Source organism: Calliphora vicina, chromosome 3, assembly GCF_958450345.1.
Source record: "Calliphora vicina chromosome 3, idCalVici1.1, whole genome shotgun sequence".
Taxonomy (NCBI): Eukaryota; Metazoa; Arthropoda; class Insecta; order Diptera; family Calliphoridae; genus Calliphora; species Calliphora vicina.
This window is the reverse complement of record NC_088782.1, coordinates 111,715,213-111,735,004: the sequence shown is the minus strand read 5'-3', so window position 1 is coordinate 111,735,004 and position 19,792 is coordinate 111,715,213. Positions and strand designations below refer to the sequence as shown.

The following is a 19,792-nucleotide window of genomic DNA, read 5'->3' as shown; positions in this document are numbered from 1 at the left end:
TTCTACATTGAGGACTCTGCTTCACCAATATCCCGTAGTACTACAATGAACCAATAAATCTTAGGACCATTATTACAACTTGCCTTTATAGTTAAAGGTAACTTTAACTATAACGGAAAGTTGTAATAATGGCCCTTAGAGTGTTGGAAATGATTCTGATAATCATCCTCACCTAACCTACTTTTGTAAGGAGCAGAACTAATACCCCTTTCACATAAGGCAATTTAGTTGCGCAAGTCTCTTGCTGTGGCTTAATTGGTTAGCGCGTTTGATCATTAAGCATGATATGGTATTTGTGGCCTGGGTTCGATTCCCAGCCGCTGCCAATCAACAACATCAGTTTATAATAATTATTAGTTTACTAATAACTAATATTTATCACAGCGCCCTCCTTCGGTGGTATAACACTAAAACGCCACCGAAGCAAAATAATTAAATAAAGGTTGTTGGCTTGACTAATGCGCCATCTCACCACCACAGGCGCTGCAATCTGCACTAATAACAAACATAACGCGCAATTGCAGAGTTGTCAATTAAAAAGCTTTTCTTCTCCTTTCACCACCTTTATCACCACTCTCTATCCCCTTTCCAAAGAAAGTAACACAATTATATATAGGCATATTAATTGCCTGAGTGTTACTTCTCTTTTTAAAAAAAAAAAAAAAAAAAAAAAAAATTTCCTTTTCCTTAACCCGATCTTACCTCCGACATCTACAAACACAAGAGACTCGGACAACTACATTGCCTAATGTGAATGGGGTCTAACAAGATAGTAGAGAAAGTGTTGATGAGGACCTACTGCTTCGCATTGGTGAGGAAAGGAATGATCTCCACTGAAGTGATGTTTAGTGCACTGAATGATTCTTAGGATATTTTCCAGAGTAGGCCCGGAAATTAATGGATCGAAGATTTTATCCCTTAATATTTTATTGAATCTCACTCTTCTAACCTTCTTTTATAAGGATGCAACTAACAGGATAGTAGGAAAAGTGTTTACGATGAACTGAATGATCATCCAGGGAACTATCCCGCGTAGGCCAGGAACTTTGCTTGACTTATATCTCGTGATATCACCATTTACCATAAACTCAGCTACTGCTATTTTATAAATAGTGGAAATATCGGGGTAGTAGAACTAACAGGAGCAGAGCTAATAGAGATGGTATATATAGCGTTGACGAGGAGCTACTGATCCGTGTTGGTGAAGAAAGGCATGATCTCCACTGAAGCGATATGGAGTGCACTGAGCGCATCTTAGGATACTATCCCGTGGTATATTATTGGATTAACCGTTCTAAGTGTGTTGGATTGGACCTTTAAAATCACACTCTTCTAGAATTCTTTTATAATGATATCAGAATAGTAGGACAAGTGTTTACGATGAACTGAATAATCTTCAAGGGAACTCTCCCGCGTAGGCCAGGAACTTTGCTTGACTTATATCCCGTGACATCGCCATTTACCATAAACTCACCTACTGCTATAAATAGTGGAAATATCAGGGTAGTGGAACTAACAGGAGCATAACTAACAGTAGAGATAGTAGAGAATGCGTGTACGAGGAAAGGAATGATCTTCACTGAAGCGATGTGGAGTGTACTGAGCGCTTCTTAGGATACTATCCTGTGTAGGCCGAGAAATGAATGGATCGACGACTTGGCTTAAACTGTCTCCCTCCCGTAGTATCTTATTGAATCAACAGTTCTATGTGTTTTGGAATGAACCTTTAAAATCACACTCTTCTAACCTTTTTTTTATGAGGACTCTCAGGATAGTAGAGTGAGTTTTTACGAATGAACTGAACTGAATGATCTTCCAGGGAACTATGCCTTTGTTTGACTTATATCTCGTGATTTCACCATTTACCATAAACTCACCTACTGCTATAAATAGTGGAAATATCAGGGTAGTAGAACTAACAGTAGAGAATGCGTGGACGAGGGAAGGAATGATCCTCACTGAAGCGAATTGGAGTGCACTGAACGCTTCTTAGGATACTATGCTTTGTAGGCTGAGAAGCGAATGGATCGACGACTTGGCTTAAAATGTATCCCGTATTTTGGAATGGACCTTTAAAATCACACTCTTCTAACCTTTTTTTATGAGGACTATCAGGATAGTAGAGAGAGTTTTTACGATGAACTGAATGATCTTCCAGGGAACTATGCCTTTGCTTGACTTATATCTCGTGATATCACCATTTACCATAAACTCACCTAAACTAACCAACTGCTATAAATAGTGGAAATATTGGAGTCGTAGATAAAGTGTTAATGAGGACCTATTTTTCCGTGTTGACTTTATATAAACAATTTGGCCTTTCGGGCATTGAATTGAAGAGCGTGTAATGGGATAAGTAACGATATTGAATAGGTATTACGGAGTGGACTCTTCTTAACCAGTATCACGTGGTGTCATAATGAACAACCACTCTCTCCTATGTTGTAAAGAGCAACATTATTGGGATAGTAGAGCAAGTGTGCGAAATTGATAAGTTCCTAAACTTCTTTATTCTGAACTGACTTCATATATCCGTCTCTGTTTATCTACAACATGGAAGGTTTAGCAATAAGAATTTTCCACAGTTTGTTTTGAGCCGATGAAATTATTGTAAATAAAATGGAAATTGATCCATATTGGTAACAAATTCATACAATTTTGGAAGAGAGTTACGAGATTAACACTGTACTGTTCAAAATAGACTAAATATTTTCGTTCTATACATCAGGGTACTTGGTGAAAATAGGAGAAAGAAAGGATTGTTCACGTTTAGTGTAGTCTTGCTTTAAAAATATTCTCTCTCTTTCTATGTTTCTGAGATGTCTTCAATTTACTCATTTGGAGACACTGGTTTTTGTTCAATACATAGGTGTGAGTAGAAGTCGTCCCTCTTCTCTCTTTCAATGAGGAAACATGGCAACATTTCTGACATGTTATAAAATGTACATACTTGGAAGGTGGAAAGATCGCATGAGCCAATAGTGTAGAATTGGACATTCCAATCTGCGTATATTAAACTTTAAAACAGGATCAAGTACATACTACATACTGATTTGTGTTTTTATGAGTCTGAGAGAAACACTGAACGTTTCAAAAAGGTCTAAATGGCTTCGTTCAATACATGAGCGTAAGTATTGCATAGTGTTGCTTATATATTCCTCTCTTTCTCTCAAACAGCAACTAAGTGCAAGAGCGAGCTTTACTTTACAACCTTGAGCTTGGACCTCCATATTTTTCACATAACAAATTCCTCTGTACCACAAACCCACCAACTAATTCCTTATATAGTATACCAGCTCTTTGTTTATAGTTCCTCTACCAGAACAATTTGCAAAGTTTGTTTATTTATCTAACTATTAAGCAAAGGCTATTAAATTGAAGTTTTTATGGGAAATTTTGGGATCTTAAATAAATATTTGGCTGCTTTCGTATATTTTCTCTTGATATTGGCATCATGCCCGCTACACTTACATTTGATGTGTTTGTTTTTCTATTTTTCTTTTATGTATTTTTCATTATTTGTCACATTTTAAGTTTATGGCGAAATATTTAGTCAATTTTTATGATTTTAAATAGCTTAATTATAGAACAATGTGTCTTTATTGGCGTCCATAGTAGTACTTAGTAGATTTTTATTATTATTTAAGAGTATTTTAAACAAAATTATGGATTTCTTTTTAGAAATTATTTGATTTTAATTGAAATTGAAGGTAAAGAATAAGAGTTGTGGTAGAGGTAAATTAAGATTTTTCGAATGAAACTAGTTTTATAATTTATTCATTGGGTTAAAGAATCTTAGTCAAAAGGCTATAATCAGTAGCATTTTTACTTCTCACTTTTTCTAAATTTCTAGGGAAGAAAGACTGGAAGAACAAACGTGCACTAGATACCATTATGTCATTAGGTAAGACTCTTTAAACAATCTACATTAATGCCTTCTAATAAATCTTTCATATTTCAAAACTACCTGATAGTTTTCACTTATAATTTCATAGCTTTCTACTTCTATATTTCAATATTTAAACTTTATTTTGTATTATTCTACTTTATAACAAAACACACTTTCTCACTTTCTTCTTGTTATTACTTTTGACATTTCTCCCTTGTGTTTTCCGTAAATTACATTTGATATAATTTTAATTTTTATTGCATTCAAATACTTATTAACCATTTATGCCTTTGGTTATTTCCTCTTTAAACGAACCACGTTTGAAGAAAACTACATTTACTGTGATTAGTAGCTTCTTACTTACCTTCTAAAGTTTTATTCATACAACTCCAGAACTCCAACTGCATAGAAGGGCAATATTTTTTCAATTCCAAACGCATGCTACGACCATTTGTGTCGGTAGGTGATAATTGTACCAGGGATAACTGAAAAGAAGAGAAGAGAAAAGGAAATTAACATTTAAAACTCAAAATAACAGATTATTTGATTAGGTACAATTAAGTGGAATTTAGCTTGAATTTTAGATCTTTATAGAGTCACAGTTTAAACTGAAATATGGGTATTTTGAGGAAATGAAGGAATCAAGCCAATATTGGATACTCTGTACCAAAGTTAAGCGTATCCCAGATAGAGCGTTCTGCTTCGATCGAAACAAATAGTAGCACGATCTGGACTTTAAACCTCTTAATTCTACATGCTTTTTAACAGGTATTGCAACATGTGACAGAGCGTTGTCATGATGGAATATTACGGTTTCATGTCTGGCCGCATATTCTGGGCGTTTTTCGGCCAATGATCGCTTCAAACGAATCAGTTGCGTTAGGTACAGGTTCCCTGTGATGGTCTGGTCAGCAGCTCATAATAGAAAGTAAACTTTTGCTCCCAACAAATACAGAGCATTACCTAAACGCCATGGATATTTGGCATTGGTGTCGATTCGGCTGGTTGGCCGAGCTTTACTTTTTAACAGGTATTAGAACCTGTTAAACCTGTCGTATATTCTGGGCGTTTTTCGGCCAATTCTTGCTTCTAACGAATCAGTTGTGTTCGGTACAGGTTCCCTGTGATGGTCTGTGCAAATTTCAGCAGCTCATAGTAGATAGGACTCTCTTGCTTTCACCAAATAGAGAGATTTACCTTAGCGCCATGGATATTTGGCTTTGGTGTCGCTTCGGCTAGTTGGTCGGGCTTCACGTACGATCTCTTACGCTTCGGGTTATCGTATTGGATCCATTTTTCATGGCAAGTAGGGATTTGGTGCAAAAATTATTTTCTTTTATAGCATTCCAGCATCATTTCGGGCATGCAAAATCGTCTTTCAAAGTCTCTCAGCTTCAATTCGTATGGTACCGAATTTCCCAACTTTTTGATTAAACCTTCTGCCTGTAAACGTTTTGAAATTGCTGCTTGAGTTACTCCCAATGATTTTACAAGCTCTTGTTGAGTTTTACAACAATCTTCATGGGCTAGTGCCTCCAATTCTTGGTCTTCAAACTGTCTTGCGTGTTAAAATCACCACTTCTAAACCGCACAAAACATCTGTCGCACTATCAAACCGACGGAGAATATTCATGCACTTTTTTTTCGAATTAAAGAAGTAAAGCAAAACTTCCTGGGATACTCTGTTCCAAAGTGAAGAGTATCCTGTGTTGGTCTGAGTAGAGGTTTCCTGTGATGGTCTGACCAGATTTAAGCAGCTTATAATTGATAGTACTCTTTGATCCCACGAAATACTGAGCATTATCTTAGCGCCATGGATATTTGGCTTTGGTGTCCATTCGGCTGGTTGTTCGGGCTTCACATAGATCTCTTACTCAACAAGTTATCGTAATGGATCCATTTTTCAAGATCTCTCGGCTTCAATTCGTATGGTATCCAACTGCTCACACACTACTGCTACTGCTCACACACGCTTCGAAATTGAGTAGCTCCCAATGATTTTAGCTCTTGTTGAGTTTGACAAGAATCTTCAAGGAGTAATGCCTCCAATTCTTGGTCTTCAAACTTTTTTTTGGCTGGCCTGGGCGATTTTTGTCTTCCGTGTCAAAATCACGACTTCTGAACCGAGAAAATCATATGTCTTATGTTGAAACCAGTGGAACACATTCTCTATAAGCTTTGGTGAGCAATCGATGTACTCCAGCTGCACTTTTTTTTTTCAAATTAGAGAAGTAAAGTAAAACTTCCCGCATATGACGTTTCGTTGTTACAAACTTTGAAATTTCGAAGCAAAAAGAACTTCGTTGTTTACACTTTAATGTTCAATAACTAAGTGAGAATAAATGACAGATATGTACCCTTTAAAAACAAAAGCCGCATTCAAAAGATTCACCATAAAAGATTTTTAACTTCTGTACCAATACATTCTTCCCTGACTGTACCATTCGTTTGCACTATTCATTAAACCGTTGCCTTCAATGTATTTGACAATTTCGAACTTGTTTGCTACAACTTGTTGCAAGCCATTTATTATGCTCTTAGTTTATTAAACTCTTTTGTTTCATTTATTTGTATCTCTGCTGCTCTCTCTCTGTCTCTTTTAGTTTGTTTTGTTTCTCTAACCACTGCGTTCCTTATCATTTGCCAGCACTATTGTTGTGGTTTATTGTATTTTTATTGATCTTACTAGAACGTTTTGTACAAGTATTTAGTATTTTACTAATTTCTAAGATTTTTTAATTTGAAATTTTATTTTATGGGATTTTTTTGTTGTTGTTCAATTCCTTTCCTTTGCACAAGTGTTTGTGTGTGTTTTTCTAGAGGTGCGTCTTTATGTTTAAAATTTATTCCAAGAATTTGTTAGTTTGTTTATTACTAACTCCTGTTGTGTTGTTTATGTTTATTTGTTTTTATACTTTTTCTTTATATCAGATGTGTTAAGAATTTTTAATTAAGCCAGGAATATTAATTTTTTTTGTGTTATTGCTGCTATTGGTTTTTACCTAATAGACATATTTTTATGATTTTATTAAACGAAAAAATAAATTTCATAGAAATATTTTATGATTGATGATTAATAACAAACAATACAAGGCTAAAAATCTAATGAAAACAATTAATATTTCTAGCATAGCAAGGGAAAACAATTTTGACACTTTGTGTTAACCGTTAAACGGAAGTTTATGGCTCCTCTTTAAATTTAAAGAAATTGCTATTAAACCTAAGTAATAAACGTATGCTTATGACCACCTTTGTGTGGTAGTTATGATTTAAGTCTCGTTGAACAAAACCCTACATAAACATATGAATGTTTAAATAAATAAATTACTCAATTAGCATAAATATTATCAAGCCTAAAAATCGCCTCCATACTCTTTACTATATTGCCACAAACTAAATACTATACTGCTGCTTGTTGAAGTAGAAGACAACGTCATATTCATTGTATGCACAAGCGCGCCACTCTTTGCCAGCAAATACACTGGGTTGAAAGATTCTTTAACATTAAACCCATTGATATGTTTGATGTGGTTAAATGTTTGTTTGTTCTTGTTGTAGTTGCTGCTATGTAATGCTTTGCCCAGCAAACATTTGTAATTAGTCACCTTTTCTTTAAATGTTCATATTTGAGCTTCACATATGTTTTAGGATAAGTTGTTTATATACTTTTATGCTAGCTTTAAGAGTAGTTGTTTGTATAGTCCAAAGTTAGCTTTAAGCTTAGTTAGTTATAGTCGTATGTTAGCTTTAAGCGTAGTTGTTTATGTATTCCTATGCTAACTTTAAGCGTCATTATGTTTCACGTCTTATGTTAGCTCTAACCATCTTTTTGCATCCAAAATGTCGAATTTTATGCCAACAAAGCGTCATATGCGGGAAGTTTTGCTTTACTTCATACCGATTGCTCACCAAAGCTTATGTTGAATGTGCTTCGTCGGTTTCAACGTGCGAGAGATGGATTGTTCGTTAAAGAAGTGGTGATTTTGACACGGAAGGCAAAGATCATCCAGGTCAGCCAAGGAAGTATGTAGATCAAGAATTGGAGGCATTACTCCATGAAGATTGGAGGCATTACTTCATGAACATTGTTGTCAAACTCAACAAGAGCTTGCAAAATCATTTCGAGCTACTCAGTTGCAATTTGGAAACGTTTTGCGAAGAGCAGGGAAATTGGGTACCTTACGAATTAAAACTGAGAGACTATGAAAGACTATTTTGTATATCTGAAATGCTGCTACAACGCTATAAAAGAAACTAATTTTTGCACCGAGTCATTACTTGCGATTAAAAATGGATCCATTACGATAACCCGAAGCGTAAAAGATCGTATGTTATGTGCGGCCAATCAGCCGAATCGGTACCAAAGCCAAATATCCATGGCGCTAAGTTAATGCTCTGTATTTGGTGGGAGCAGAAGGGTCTTATCTATTATGAGCTGCTGAAATCTGGCCAGACCATGACAGGAAATCTCTACCGAACACAGCAGCATTGAGCATTAGCCGAAAAACGCCCATGACAACTCTAGGCCACATGTTGCAATACCTGTTAAAAACTATTTAGAAAGATGGATCCATTACGATAACCCAAAGCGTAAGAGATCGTATGTGATGTGCGGCCAATCAGCCGAATCGATACCAAAGCCAAATATCCATGGCGCTAAGGTAATGCTCTGTATTCGGTGGGAGCATTAGGGTCTTATCTATTATGAACTGCTGAAATCTGGCCAGGCCATGACAGGAAATCTCTACCGAACACAGCAGCATAGAGCATTAGCCGAACTCTAGGCCACATGTTGCAATACCTGTTAAAAACTATTTAGAAAGAATTGGCCTTGAATTCCAGAACTTGTCCTGCCCGACTACTATTTGTTTCGATCGATGCAGAACGCTCTCTCTGGGATACTCTTCATTTTGGAACAGAGTATCCCAGAAAGTTTTGCTTTACTTCTTTAATTTGAAAAAAAGTGCCACTGAAGCAAACCGACTGCTCACCCAAGCTTATGGTGAATGTGTTCCATCGGTTACAACGAGCGAGACATGGTTTGTGCGGTTCAGAAGTGGTGATTTTGACACGGAAGACAAAGATCGCTCAGGCCACCCAAAACAGTTTGAAGACCAAGAATTGGAAGCATTACTCTATGAAGATTCATCCAAATGCAGGGAAATTGAATACCATACGAATTGAAGCTGATAGACCTTGAAAAACTATTTTGTATGTCTGAAATGCTTCTTGCACGCTATTAAAGAAAATAATTTTTGCACTGAATCATTACTTGCGATTAAAAATGGATCCATTACGATAACTCGAAGAGTAAGAGATCGTATGTGAACAACCCGAACAACCAGCCGAATGGACATCAAAGCCAAATATCAATGGCGTTAACATAATGCTCAGTATTTCGTGGGATCAAAGAGTCCTATCAATTATAAGCTGCTTAGATCTGGTCAGACCATCATAGGAAACCTTTACTCAGACCATAACAGGATACTCTTCACTTTGGAACCGAGTATCCCAGGAAGTTTTGCTTTACTTCTTTAAATTGAAAAAAAGTGCCGCTGCCGTAAACCGATTGCTCACCGAAGCTTATGGTGAATGTGCTCCATCGGTTTAATAGTGTGACAGATGTTTTGCGCGGTTCAGAAGTGGTGATTTTGACACGCAAGACAGTTTAAAGACCAAGAATTGGAGGCATTACCCCATAAAGGTTGTTGTAAAACTCAACAAGAGCTTGCAAAATCATTGCAAGCAACTCAATCAGAAATTTCAAAGCGTTTTGCGAACAGCAGGATTCATCCAAAAACCAGGGAAATTGGGTACCATACAAATTTAAGCTTTAAGATTTAAATTTAAGATTTTGTATGTCTGAAATGAACCATACAAGAAAACAATTACTTGCGTTAAAAAAATGGATCCATTACGATAACCCGAAGAGTAAGAGATCGTATGTGAAGCCCGAACAACCAGCCGAATCGATACCAAAGCCTAATATCCATGACGCTAAGGTAATGCACTGTATTTGGTGGGAGCAAAAGGGTCTTATCTATTATGAGCTGCTGCAATCTGGCCAGACCATCTACTGATTCGTTCGAAGCTAGCATTGGCCGAAAAACTCCCAGAATATGCGGTCAGACATGTTATATAATGATAACACTCGGGCACAAGTTTGATCTGGATGCGTGCCTGCGCTAAGTTAATGCTCTGTATTTGGTGGGACCAAAAGGGTCCTATCTATTATGAGCTGAACACAACTGATACGTTTGAGGCGAGTATTAGCCGAAAAACGCCTGGTTACTTGAAGCAAGTCTTTTCGATTCCCTTTAAAACTTGCTCGTCTGTTTACGCACAGCAAGTCTGTGTTCAATTTTGTATGTCAAAACCTAATAGACGCCATAGTTAAAATGAGAAAACAAAAGAGAATTGAAGAGACTTGCCAGTACAAGCAAGTGTGTACCCCTCTTCTTTCATCTTGCCTCTATCTCCTATAAACTCAGTTTTGCACAAGAAAACTTGCCCTGTGTAAAAGCAGACCTGGAATATGCGGTTAGACATGAAACTGTAATATTCCATCATGACAACACACGGTCACTTGTTGCAATACCTGTTAAAATTAAATTTTTTTCCTCACCAAACTTATAGTCCAGACAATGTCCCGTCCAACTAATTTATTTTTACGAAATTGTACTTGAATTCAAATATAACGATTTTAACGGCTGATTTAAAAGTAGCCTAATGCTTTCAAATAACAGTGCTGTAATAGCAAACTGTAACATATCTGTGGGCATTATTAACATTGAATAAAAGCTTTCAGTTGACCATTGATCGTAAGTATGGCAACGCTATTTGCTTCGACCGTATATTCGAATTCGAATATTCAGTTAATGAACATTGTAGAAAGTACACCACAGATGGCGTATGTATTAGAAAGCTCTAGACAGTTAAAGAGCAATCTAGAGTGCAGATGGCAGTGTTATAAATAGTGGCAGAGGTTGCAGTCGTTAGTGAGTTTATTAGAGACGCTATTTGAATAAACATCAACTTAGTGCCTTAAAGTGTGCTGTATTTTAAAGTGAATTCGTGTACATTATAAAGTGTGTCTGTATTTCTGCAAATTTATAAACGTGTATAAAAAACATTGAGTGACTATTTAATTCTGTGGAGAGTTGTTACAATTTTCAAAGTACTAAACGGCTTTTATTTGCAATCAAAAGTATCCGGTTTATTTAAAGGAAATAAACCAACGTTTTGAAAAGGTTAAAACGTAACAATATGTTTCGATCGATCAGAACGGTCTCTCTGAGATACTCTTCACTTTGGTACAGAGTATCCGATATTGGCTTGATTCGTGCTTGGCCTTAAAAGATGAGTACTTATTTTGGCTCGGAATCCATATGTTGCCAGAAAGATTGCAAAAGGTCATAGTTAACAATAGTCAATACTTTGAATAAATTTCTATTGTTCAAAATAAAAGATTAAAATTTGAAAAAATCAGTCTTATAGTCTTATGGTAGCTTCAGTACAAATGGTTTAAAATGTCTTACGTTCAAAGTCTTATGTTAGCTTCAATCCTATTTGTTTAGCCATATTTGTCTCTTATACTGTTTGTTGGGTTACTAAATATTTAGATACTCCCATACCTACTGCATTTATTGTTGTTGTGCATTAAAATTTGTGTTATGTTGTTTTAATTTTTTTTAGTTTTGTATTTATTTTTGTACAACAGGCGCCGTTTAACATGTTAAGACATTTTTTTAAATTGCTACCATTTAAATCTGCATACACGATTAATGATTAAACACTTTATAAAATAATATTAAATAACAGCTGGCTGGCAAAAAAAAAAAACTGAGTTAAAAATGTCTGATGTAAAGTTAAAGATTATAAATTGTGTAATCTTGATGCTGTAATTAAAATTCTAGGCCATTTACCCCCTTTATGCTTAAACTAGTAGCAGTAACTAAAAAATTGTATTAGAAGTGATGTGATTTTGTTAGACATTTATTACAATTTTCAGAAGGTCACAATGTAAGATATGAGGTTAAAAGAGCACTAATAAATTTAAAAGAAAAACTTCCTTTTAATATGTAATTAATCCTTGATTAATTCATATTTTATATCAAAGGATAGTTAAGACATTAAGGTTTAAACCATTTAACCATTTAAGAACCCCTGTTTGTTGTAAGTCAATTTGATTTCAGAGCATTAGATTATATTTCCTCTCAACACTACAATCAAGCTACTGTCTACGGTAGATTAATACGATTTAGCTGTTAAAACGTTTTAATGTCCATTAAGATTAATAAATTAGTAATGGCCATAAAATTTTGTGACTTATATTTCATGATTTGTTTTAAATATTACAAATTATTTTTATTACTCCTGGTATTGCATAAAATTTAGTTTTAACTTTCAAAAAATATTTCAATAAATTATTGTCAGCATTGAAAAATATGGGCAAATTAAAATGGCAAACATTAAATGAATTGGATTGGTATTAAATTGTTGATTACTGGTTAAATGTTGAAGAGAAGGAAAATTATTATTACAGAAAATGTAGGTTAAAATCACACTATTAAATTAAAAGTAACAAATATTTAAGATTCGTTTCCCCTTTTATTTCTTATATTAAGGAAGCTAATAGATCGTAATAAGCTGATCAGCTATCGATCATCTCATCTCTCTGAATAGTGGAAATTAAATTCTTTCTTTAATTTGAAGGCCCATGTATGTCATTATGTATGGAATTTGACATCGTTCAAATGTCATTCGCAGCTTCGCACGATGGTATAGATCCTAGAGGTTTAATTTCCAATGATCTGATTGAATTTGGGCGATAACATCGATTGCATAGATCTTGAGCGATGTCCTGAGCTATGCAGGTTATGCTTTGAGGGCATCGTTAAATAACATAGATCTGGGAATTCCTAAAAACACAGAAGAACAAATTGAGTGGGATCTAATCAAACGATCTTGATGGAACCACATGTTCATGTTCATTTAGTTCAAGTCGAAACAAAAGAAATTGGTCAATGATTCTGCCCCATAAATCCGACTGAATTTGAGTGATGTCTTGGTTTGGAACCACATGTCGTTCATGTCCATTTAGTTCAAGTCGAAACAAAAGAAATTGGACACTGCCCCATAAATCCCACTGAATTTGAGCGATGTCCTGGTTTATGTAGACTTTGAGGCATCGTTCGATTGCATAGATCTAGAGCGATGTCCAGAGTTATGCAGGTTATGCTTTGAGGGCATCGTTAAATAGCATAGATCTGGGAATTCCTAAAAACTCAGAAGACAAAATTGAGTAGGATCTAATCAAACGATCTTGGTGGAACCACATGTCGTTCATGTTCATTTAGTTCAAGTCGAAACAAAAGAAATTGGTCAATGACTCTGCCCCATAAATCCGACTGAATTTGAGCGGTGTCCTGGTTCGGAACCACATATCGTTCATGTCCATTTAGTTCAAGTCGAAACAAAAGAAATTGGTCATTGACTCTGCCCCATAAATCCCACTGAATTTGAGCGATGTCCTGGTTTATGTAGACTTTGAGGCATCGTTCGATTGCATAGATATTGAGCGATGTCCAGAGTTATGCAGGTTATGCTTTGAGGGCATCGTTAAATAGCATAGATCTGGGAATTCCTAAAAACTCAGAAGACAAAATTGAGTAGGATCTAGTCAAACGATCTTGATTTAACCACATGTCGTTCATGTTCATTTAGTTCAAGTCGAAACAAAAGAAATTGGTCAATGATTCTGCCCCATAAATCCGACTGAATTTGAGTGATGTCTTGGTTTGGAACCACATGTCGTTCATGTCCATTTAGTTCAAGTCGAAACAAAAGAAATTGGACACTGCCCCATAAATCCCACTGAATTTGAGCGATGTCCTGGTTTATGTAGACTTTGAGGCATCGTTCGATTGCATAGATCTAGAGCGATGTCCAGAGTTATGCAGGTTATGCTTTGAGGGCATCGTTAAATAGCATAGATCTGGGAATTCCTAAAAACTCAGAAGACAAAATTGAGTAGGATCTAATCAAACGATCTTGGTGGAACCACATGTCGTTCATGTTCATTTAGTTCAAGTCGAAACAAAAGAAATTGGTCAATGACTCTGCCCCATAAATCCGACTGAATTTGAGCGGTGTCCTGGTTCGGAACCACATATCGTTCATGTCCATTTAGTTCAAGTCGAAACAAAAGAAATTGGTCATTGACTCTGCCCCATAAATCCCACTGAATTTGAGCGATGTCCTGGTTTATGTAGACTTTGAGGCATCGTTCGATTGCATAGATATTGAGCGATGTCCAGAGTTATGCAGGTTATGCTTTGAGGGCATCGTTAAATAGCATAGATCTGGGAATTCCTAAAAACTCAGAAGACAAAATTGAGTAGGATCTAGTCAAACGATCTTGATTTAACCACATGTCGTTCATGTTCATTTAGTTCAAGTCGAAACAAAAGAAATTGGTCAATGACTCTGCCCCCATAAATCCGACTGAATTTGAGCGATGTCTTGGTTTGGAACCACATGTCGTTTATGTCCATTTAGTTCAAGTCGAAACAAAAGAAATTGTTAAGTGACTGCCCCATAAATCCGACTGAATTTGAGCGATGTCCTGGTTTATGTAGACTTTGAGGCATCGTTCGTTTGCATAGATATTGAGCGATATCCTGGGTTATATAGACTTCGAGGAAATCGTTCGATTGTATAGATCTAGGAATTCGTTCAATTCGAAACAAATTAAATTGGTAATCATTGATCCTTAGCACTCCATGTTGACGATGATGGCCTCACCAATGTCGTTTTCGAAGATTTACGAACCAATGATGGCCTCACCAACGTCGAAGATGTACAGACCAATGATGCCGCCGACTTAAAATCCACACCAAGCTTTAACTAATTGTGAATGGATTGAGAATTTTTGTCCCTAGTCTAAAAATATTCAACGTTTGCTCTAACGAACACTCAGTTTGATAATAAAGTTTTATAATTTGGACGTGCTGCTCAGTCGTGTAACTTGTCACGGTAATTTGGTATTAGTGACGGAAAAATACCGAATATTTTTAGAACCATAAAAACACCAACCAGAGATGACTGGATTGTCAACTTCTCCGGAATGACTCCGGAACAGTCTTTACTGAGGACTTAAAGATGGATACCGATTCGATAATTTTTACTGATGACCTTGGTCAACTGTTTTCTCTCTGACTATATTTTCTATACCGAATTCTGTTAGAACCATTGGAATCGGAATATCAACTAAATATAGCTGGGCTGCCAATTCTATGCTCTGGAATGACGTGATATCAGTCTGTATCTTGGTCATTTGTTATCTCTTCGAATACTCAATACTTGCTGCATATCGAGTCCATAAACATGATCTGCGGATGTTGTTCATTTGAATTTCTGTGGATAGTCTTGCTGCAAACAAGACTTTAAGCTCTAGATTGGGGGAAATTTTAAAGCAAGACGAACCAGGTCGTCTTTGAACGAAATTGTGACACGAAGAAACATTCTTATACCGTAAGGCAGATCGATTACTAGAGCTTCAAAACCAATCTGATCCTCATTGATCTGGCAATGGCATGGAATGAAAGCCTCTTGGTCTTTTGACCTTAGTTAACCTTGGACTGTCTGAGATCTTTTTCACTGATTGATCAAGTTAGATTTGTTGGCATAAAATCTAACTTGATCAATGAGGTTAGACTTGTCTGAATTGCTGGTTGGTTTCTCCTGAAGCTGAAGGAATCGTAACTTTAAGTTCTCGTATGGTAAAATCGAAATGTTAACGCAAGACCAGGTCGTGTTCGAACGAAACTGTGACACGTTCTTATACCGTTAGTTGTGTTACCGAATGGAAACAATGAATGGACACTAAGGGAGACAGATTACTACTCTGACTATCATTAATCTGGCAAAGGAATGGAAGGAAAGCCTCTTGGTCTTTTGCCTCTATTCTATGTGACGTTCTCTCTTACCAGGAAAACATACAAAGATAACTTGATTAGAGCTTTCCTTCGTCGAAAGTTCTTCCCTGGCGAAAAATCTTCCGGTTAATACAGCTGTCGCTGAGTTGAAAATTTTTGTTCGAATTAGACTCAGGACGTTCTGGAGAGAAGATACAATTGTCGTGGGAATGAGGTTAGATTTATCTGAATTACTGGTTGGTTCCTCCTGAATCTAAAGGAATCGTAACTTTAAGTTCTCGTGTGGTAAAATCGAAATGTTAACGAAAGACGAACCAGCTCGCCTTTTTACGATACTGTCACATGAAAAAAACATTCTTATATTGTTAGTTGTGTTATCGAACGGAAACAATGAATGGATACTAAGGGAGACAGAATACTACTGTTCCTCATTGATCTAGCAAAGAAAGGAAAGCATCTTGGTCTTTTGATTACATTCTATGTGATGTTCTCTCTTATCAGGAACACATACAAAGATAATTTGATTAGCGCTTCCTTTATGCATTGGACTGTCTCAGTGATGTGTCACTGATTGATCAGGTTAGATTTGTTGATATTGTAACAGGTGTGCTGTCGTCGAAGGTTTTTCCCTGCGGAACATTTTAAAATGTTTGTCCGAATTAGACTCAGGTCTTTCCGGGGCGAAGATCCAATTATCCTACTGAAGCTGAAGGAATCGTAACTTTAGCTCTCGTTTGACTACATTCTATGACGGTCTCTCTTATCAGCAACACACACAAACCTTGATTAGCGCTTCCTTTATGCCTTGGACTGTCATAGAGATGTATCATTGATTGATTAGGTCTGCTGTCATCGAAAGTGCTTCTCTGGGCAAAAAAGTTCAGAGAACTGAGACTCAGGTCGTTCCGGAGCGAAGATTCAATTGTCATGGGAATAAGGTTAGGATTTGTCTGAATTACTGGTTGGTTCCATCTAAAGCTGTATAAATTACGATTCATTTATGTAACAGTAAGGAATTTAGGCTTCAGGTAACTCGGTTAAGACTTAAATAGATTTGTTTTTAACATCACATTTTTCTCGCTGAGTTGACAATCTTTGGCCTAGTGAGCCTCGGGACGTTCCGGAGCGAAGACTCAATTGTCTTGACAACGAGGATAGATTTGTCAGAAGCAACTCAGTTGGGTAATTCGGTTAAGATTTAAATAGATTTATTTTTAAAATCACATTTTTCTCGCTGAGTTGACAATGTTTGACCGAGTAAGACTCCGGTCGTTCTGGAGCAAAGATCCAATTGTCATGGGAATGAGGTCAGATTTGTAAGAAACAAACTCAGTTCGGAATTTAGTATTCAAGTAACTCTGACTTAAATACATTTTTATTTAACATCAGATTTTTCTCGTAGAGTCGACAATGTTTGACCGAGTGTGACTCGGCTTGCTCCGGAACGAAAAACCAATTGTCCTAAGATAGATGTTAGATTTGTCAGAAGTAACTCGGTTATGACTTAAATAAGTTTCTATTTAACATAATATTTTTCTCGATCTTTGGGCAAGTGAGACTGGGGTTGATCAGGAGAGAGGATACAATTGTCGTGACAACGGGTTAGATTTGTCAGAAGCAACTCAGTTCGGAATTTAGTAATCAAGTAATGGACTTACGACTTAAATACATTTCTATTTAACATTACATTTTTGACGTTGAGTCTTTGGCCGAGTGAGTCTCGGGTGGTTCCGGAGCGAAGATCCAATTGTCGTCGGAACGAGTTTAGATTTTTTAGAAACAACTCAGTTCGGAATTTAGTATTCAAGTAACAGTGTTACGACTTAAATACATTTCTATTTAACATCACATTTATCTCGCTGTGTTGACAATATTTGGCCGATTGAGACTCGTTACGTTCCAGAGCGAAGATCCAATTGCCGTTAAATATACAATCTTTGTCAGAGTGAGACTGGGGTTGCTCCGGAACGAAAAACCAATTGTCCTAAGAAAGAGGTTAGATTTTAAATATTTTTCTATTGAAACTCACATATTTCTTTGTCACTGTGTTCTAGATTCCATATTATCGCTTTACCATCTACGCAATCAAGTTTTTTTTTAGTAGATGAATATAATTTTGATAAAAATCTCATAAAAAGCAATTATGTCTTTAAACGCCTCCTAGATTAAACATAGTTTTTTGTTTCCTTTTGCAAACAGCAAAAACTTATACATACCATAATTTACATTTATGCAATTTTTGTCACATAAATTTCCATACATTTTTTTAATTTTCCACAAACTCTGGGATTTAATATTACACACAGAAAAAAACAGGCGTTTTCCTGTTGATTGTTCATAACTAAAGGCTAAATGGAGAAATGGCAAACAGCAAAAATGTGTTTCCAAATGATACCACCTTAATTTCCCACACATTGATTGCACTTACAGACAGTTTTTCAAAGGCTTATGATTCGATTTCCTCTTCTTTTTTTTTCTCGAAAACTGTCAGAGTTAAACAAATATGAAATAGTTGGCAATTTAATTTCTATACAGGTTTGTTGCCATCACTAAATGTATTAATACAAGTATGTATTAATTTTCAATAGCCTGATTGTGGTAATCTTGAATGCAAAAATGTTTCTTATCTTTTTCACATCCACCTAATATTTTCAGTTTGTTTATTGTCATCCATTAAGTGCTTAAATGATTTTAGCCAACAAATTTAAATAAAATAAAAAAAAATGCATAAAAAAAACTGAATTTCAAAAAAAAAAATCGTTTGCCAACATTTTTACTTTGTGTACAAACGAAACTTGTTTGCCTTCCAACTTGTAGGTTTATGTTTGTTTAGCTGTAATTAATAAAGACATTTTAAGTTCATTAAGTATAACAAACAACTGATGTGGAAACTGGAATGATTTAGATAAGAATATTTAATTTGGCATTGCTCAAATGCAATTTAGTTGAAAGTTTGTTTGTATATTTCTGTGCGAAACTCGTTTAGAAAATGGGGCGGTTTTCTACGTACAAATAAAATTGTGAAACTATAAAGGATAACATGCTGTATTGCAGCAAAAGCATAAATATTTTATTAAAGTCTCAGCTACTAGTTTTCAAAATAAAAAATAAAGTTATTTAATATTTGACAATTTAACAAGAACTGAAAGATTTTTTCTGCTAAGTTTAGTTTGAATCAAGTTTAGTGTTTGATAAAGCACCATTAGAGACTCAAATTCTCATTAAGTTAAATGGATTAAGCAAAGGAAGATAATGGGATCTAGGGATCCCTAGCACAATTGTTTTTACTTGTACGACTAAACTATGACATTAAATCCGAGATGTTTTGAAATCCAAGGAATCTAGGAATTATCTTCCTCGGATATGGAGATCAAAATAGCAGCATACTTGAAGCTCGGACAAGTAAAAGAATCTGACTTGGGGAAAGCTAAGCTCATGATGTAACCAATCCAGGTCTTGTGGTTCGAAGACCCTGAAATCTCTCCACTGATTATTTTGAAATCTGGAAGCCCAATGATTATAATGAACTAAGTCGAGGCGATTCAACCTAATTTTTGGGTCATACCTCTCTCAACTTTGTCTTGAAAGTCAACGACTCAATCAAACGGATTCAATGAATGTGGAAACTCTAGAATATGGAAGCTCTAGACATATTCGAAGGATATCGAAACTTCTCGGATAAGGAAATCAAAATAGCAGCATACTCGAAGTTCGGACGAGTAAAAGAATCTGACTTGGGGAAAGCTAAGCTCATGATGTAACCAATCCAGGTCTTGTGGTTCGAAGACCCTGAAATCTCTCCACTGATTATTTTGAAATCTGGAAGCAAAATGAACTAAGTCGAGGCGATTCAACCTAATTTTTGGGTCATACCTCTCTCAACTTTGTCTTGAAAGTCAACGACTCAATCAAACGGATTCAATGAATGTGGAAACTCTAGAATATGGAAGCTCTAGACATATTC

At 35.9% G+C, this 19,792-nt stretch overlaps 1 protein-coding gene across 2 annotated transcripts in view; it reads right to left on the bottom strand.

The window, feature by feature from the left end:
* The window catches only part of Reck (Reversion-inducing-cysteine-rich protein with kazal motifs), a 105,472-nt gene that overhangs the window by 10,277 nt on the left and 75,403 nt on the right, over positions 1–19,792 (bottom strand). For both annotated transcript variants that reach the window (XM_065504213.1, XM_065504212.1), the window contains exon 4: positions 4,254–4,374. In XM_065504213.1, coding sequence (XP_065360285.1) covers positions 4,254–4,374 — 121 coding nt within the window. The remainder of the gene's footprint in view (positions 1–4,253; positions 4,375–19,792) is intronic.